At 48.1% G+C, this 5,000-nt stretch overlaps 1 protein-coding gene across 1 annotated transcript in view; it reads right to left on the minus strand.

Annotated features, from left to right (window-relative positions):
- Nucleotides 1-5,000, minus strand: part of ipo11 (importin 11) — a 180,455-nt gene that overhangs the window by 113,817 nt on the left and 61,638 nt on the right. The window contains exon 16 of the mRNA XM_061260129.1: nt 2,612-2,738. Within this exon, the coding sequence (XP_061116113.1) occupies nt 2,612-2,738 (127 nt within the window). The remainder of the gene's footprint in view (nt 1-2,611; nt 2,739-5,000) is intronic.

Consider the following 5,000-nt stretch of genomic DNA (forward strand, 5'->3'; position numbering starts at 1 on the left):
AAAGTCTTCAATTGCTCTTCTGCTATTACCAGAAATAGAGAAAGAAATCATTTCAACATAGTGAACTTCAAAAGAACAGATTTTTTTTTTAAATCTAGGTGAAGGCTTTCCGTCGGTAGATTTAGATTTAGATTTAGAAACAGTACTTTTCAACTGGAAAATATGCTTCGCTAGTCTAGACATGAGACAAAGACCAGACAATTTCTCTATCCGTCAGATCAGATGTTCTGGAGCCTTTGGACAGGAAAGATAAGACGGCTGAGTAGGGCTGTCGCTATGTGAGATTTTCACGGTCCGATAACCTGGTCCAAAAATATCACGGCATTACGGCATCACGGTATTAAGCGGCCATTTTACGCAACACCCAAACAGGTGGTGACTACTGAAAGAAAAAATGATAATAAGAACAACCCTGTCAGGTACTGTAACACACACAGGGCTGTGATGATTACTGCCACAATATCAGCTCTGTTCCTTTACACTTTTAAGTTTTAAGAACATTGGGTAGTAGAGACAAAATAATTATTTTTTTAAGCAAGCGGTGCTCATCTGCTTGGTGAACTGTGGCAGAAGTACACTGAACTGCAGCAAGTCAGCAGCCATTTTCAAACAGGTGAACAAAGGAACGAGGCAATGAAGAGCGCACGCAGTTAGCTTAACTGCTGTTTAACTAGCAATTAGCTTAATGTCATCTTCAAATAACGTTAAACCCAATATACACGGCGGTGAAAATTAGCAAGTGTGATCTCCTTTACAGTACTTGTAATTACAATAAAATATTGCATAGGTGAAGAAATAATTACTTTATGCTCCACGTGAAATAAAAAAAACCGTATAAAAACTGGCCATCTGTTTTGGAAGCAGGGAAAATCCTGCATGGCCGCTTAATAGACACAGATGTATTTTAATGGGCTTTTTTTAGGATGTCAGAGGTGCAGTAACCGCCAGATCATAAACCGTGGCCGACCGTGAAACCGCGACCCTCTAGCAACCGAACGGCCGAGGCTGCCGTGGAAACGGGGCAAAGAGACTCCATAGGGCTCTCGACCGGGGGTGCAGCACCGACAAAACAAGTCAATGAATATGACTGGACACTCCAAATTTCAGCGCAAAAGACATACATTAAAAGAAAAATACAGGTTGGAAAGCGAATAGAATAGACATTTTTAAAAGTAGGGGTTACTTCTTTTTTTTTATCACAAGAATGACTAACATTAAAGGCCCACACACATATTTTATTTTTTATGTTTTAGAGCTTTTCATATCATCCTGGGGCTTTCAATTTCGGTTCCACGCTGATTCATGATGCATGTTTTCGCATAATTATCGGACGACGTTGCTAATGCTAGAGAGCTGGCCACAGGAGGCGGAGGGGGAGGGGGAGGGGGAACTGGGCTCTAGGGGTGGGGTAAGGGCCTTTCTGAAAAACCTACGTGGGCATTTAAGACACTAAAACCAGGAAGGGAATGCTGATGCTGTGGGCCTTCCTCCACAGGTCGTCTCATTGCCCGCTCCTGACCCCTGCTGGTGGACCGGACCCCCGCGAGTCTGTGCACTCAGCTGAGGGCGAAGAGTCCTCCTCTGACTCACGTCTGTGAGAGGCAGCAGCGTGAACAGAAGTGGCAGCAACGCGCTCCATAACAGCGGATGAGCGCGTCTGAGCTCTACGGACTTCACAACACCGATAAACATGATTGGAGACAAAAAGCCTTGTTAAAAAAATTCCCAACGACACAGTCAAGCCTTTTAACACGCTCCCCCCGGCTCCATAAGCAAATCAAAGCACCGCTGTGTACCGTCTCTGAGACCAAAGACCGGAGGAGACTCGTTTGAGGCCGCGGTTATAGACTGAGAGCGTTTCCAGGACGTTCAGCCCGCAGCACAAATGGCGGGGAGGACCCCGGTCTTTAACAGGCAGGTGAGAGACGGCTTTCGCAGCTGAGCAGAAAGTGCTACGCGCAGGGAAAATTAAACCAGGCCAAACCAGGCTACGCCGCCGGAGGGGGGGAATGTGGCGTGTGACAGTGGGGGGCAGGAAGCTTTGAGTAAAATAATAACGCGGACACTTCTGGGCGAGATAAACGCCCCACAGCGAACAGGCACAGACGGGCCGGAGCAGCGGGGAGGCGTTGGGGAGGTCAGCCCTGCCACGGGGAGAGAGGGCTATCCGAATACACCATCCAGGGAGGATGAGGCCATTTCAGTTATGCAATGCAAGTGTGTGTGCGTGTGTGTGTGTGTGTGTGTATGTGTGTGTATTTTTGTTTGTGTGTGTGTGTGTGTGTGTGTGTGTGAGAGAGTGAGAGCATGTACGTGTTATTGTGTGCATATGTGTGTGTGTTAATGTGTGTTAATCTGGGTGGATGTGTGTGTGCGTTAGCGTGTACATGCATTAGTGTGTGTGCATGTGCGTATGTGTGTATCTGTGTGCATGTGTGTTAATGTGAATGTGTGTGTGTGTTTGTGTGCGCGTGTGACAGTGTGTCCGTTGGTGTGCATGTATGTGTGTATTTACGTGTGTCTTTGTGTGGGTCCGTGTATGTGTGTGTATGTTAGTGTGCACGTATGTGTGTGTTTGGGTGTGTGAGTGGGTCAGAGCATGCAGACTCACCACCAGGTCAGGGTCCTGCATCAGTCCCAGTATAGCCTCGTACAGCAGTGGCCTAAGGTCCGATTTGAACTTCACAGAGATCCACTGTCCTATGAGCCAGATCACCCTCCTCCGGATCAGCTTATAACTACAGACAGACAGAGAGACAGTGCATCATCATCATCGTCATCATCATCATCATCTCCATCATCATATAAATCTTCATATAAATCGATATCACCCCTGCCCTCCCCGAAACTCCCTCCAGAAAACCAAAGGGACTTTCATAAGATGCCAACACTCCCCATGGCATCCTTCACGCACATATCCCATGATGCTTTGCCTCTAAAATGCGAAAGTGAAGAGTCCCTTTCATTCGGTGCCAAGAAGTCCAGAGTGTGTAGATTAGGAGATCATTAAATTTTTTTAGAAGGGGGTCAGCATCCCCGGGAGCAGGGCACATGCCCTCCTGCCTTCCCGCCTCTCGCAGATGGTTCTGGGTTATCGGCGGTCCCCGTGCTCCCAGAATGCACCTGGACAGGTGGCCGGCGAGGTTGAACGGCGTGTTCAAAGCCCACCCTCCATTACAGAGACGCTGAAACGCAACGGGAGGATCGGTGCCAAGCCTGCTCGCTCTGCTCTTCCACGGCCGTAAACTCTAAACCGTAATCGACTTGGCACCCAGCTCTCACTCCTTCCTTCCAAAAAAAGTTCAAGTCCGCAGCCCGTTACACTTTTGAAAAATGGAGACTGAGATGCGGAGTCACTGAGAAGGGAAGGCCAAAAATGTCACCCCCAACACACCCCACCACCTCCCTCCAAGGGCCAGTAGGGGGGGGTTAAAACATCTTTCTGAAATTAACTGCTCAAGCACAAGACGGGGCATCATCAATAAAGTGCCGTTAACCTCACAACCTTGCGCAAGACTGGGCCCACTCTGTACCAGACGCCTGCACGTGCAAAAAAGTTTATCCTGTATGTAAATTCAAAGGATGAGGACCAGTGTTCCTCTTCAGTACTTCTATTTTTGAGAGCCGTTGCATTTCGTCCCCGACGAAATTAACCCCTCTTGTAATTGTTAAACCGTGTTAGCGACCGTGTGAATGAGAAAGTGTGTGTGTGTGTGTGTGTGTCCGCTAGTGCATACTGACTCCCTACCTTTCACTGTCTACGAACCAGACGACTCATTAGCTGCGCCTTCTTTCGTCTAACGAGCGAAAGCGTCTCATTCCGGAAGGTTCTACCCACGGCGAACGCTAACGGCGGCGGCCGTCGCGTTCCCTTTGGAATGGCGTAATTAAACCAAGGGGGCTGCTGGGAAATCCACCGCCAGACGCGACGCTCCGACGCCTTTCCCGCCCGTCTGCCTCAGCGGAGTGGTGTGGCGGGCGGCGGTAAGAGAGGGACTACTGTGCGCGAGGTTCTCCCGCATCGCTCAGAGACGCTGTCGTTCAGAGGCCGGAGCACGGATGTAATCGAGTCGTCATTAGGGCTCCAGAACAATGTGCGCTGTTCCCCCGTCGTACAGACCCCCCTCGACCCCATCATACAGGGGCTAATGCCTACTCTGGAAAACCCCAGAATGCAGAGCTTCGACCGTTACCCCCAGCACCATTGGCTAAAATCTGTTCATAATGATTAGCGCAGTGCCAGTCTTTTACATTCACAGCTATTCAAACTGGCTGCCAGTTCTCCCAAACTGAAAAATCTCAATCAATCAAGTCAGTAATTTCAAAAATGCAATTCAAGCTGTTGATTGTACAGAGCAAGATGGGTAACACACATCTCAGAACTTATTTATTTATGAATTTATAAACCCGACTGCACCAGGGTGAGGAAAATAATTGAAAGGATTCATTGGGCTTTAAAAGGTGATGAAGCGGAACTCACAAAAGATGGCAACACGCAAAGCACAGGGTCGTCAACGTGAAAAAGAGGCCTTAAAACCGAAAAAAGGCTCGGCTATGACACGGAGCAAGTTTTCGAAAAACAAGTTGCTCCATTTTAACCAGAATGCAGGTGCCAAAAAAGAGGGATTATCTTGCGGGCTCCTCTTGAAAACTGTTATTCGTCACGGTTGTTTACCAGTTTCCCAAATTTAGTGCCGTTTTCAATGTCATGTCAGAGCACACGCTTCAGTGAACAGGGACCCAAGAGCCAAAATGAGCAAAGAGAGGAAAAAACCAAATGTAAGAAAAAAAAGAATGTGTCAAGTACATTAAACATTAAAGGTGTTTTATATAAGGGCTTTACAAGGCCTTCCATCTCAGGAGCTGTCGGGAGACTGACAGATGCGGAGAGACTGGGGGAATTCAGGACAGGGGCAGGGCAGGGGAGAGGGGTCATTTTTAGAGTGACATATAGGTAAAGGAGAAGCCCTTTGGAAATGTCACAGAGGCACCAGGAGAAC

This window comes from Conger conger, chromosome 11 (assembly GCF_963514075.1).
Source record: "Conger conger chromosome 11, fConCon1.1, whole genome shotgun sequence".
NCBI classification, from domain to species: Eukaryota; Metazoa; Chordata; class Actinopteri; order Anguilliformes; family Congridae; genus Conger; species Conger conger.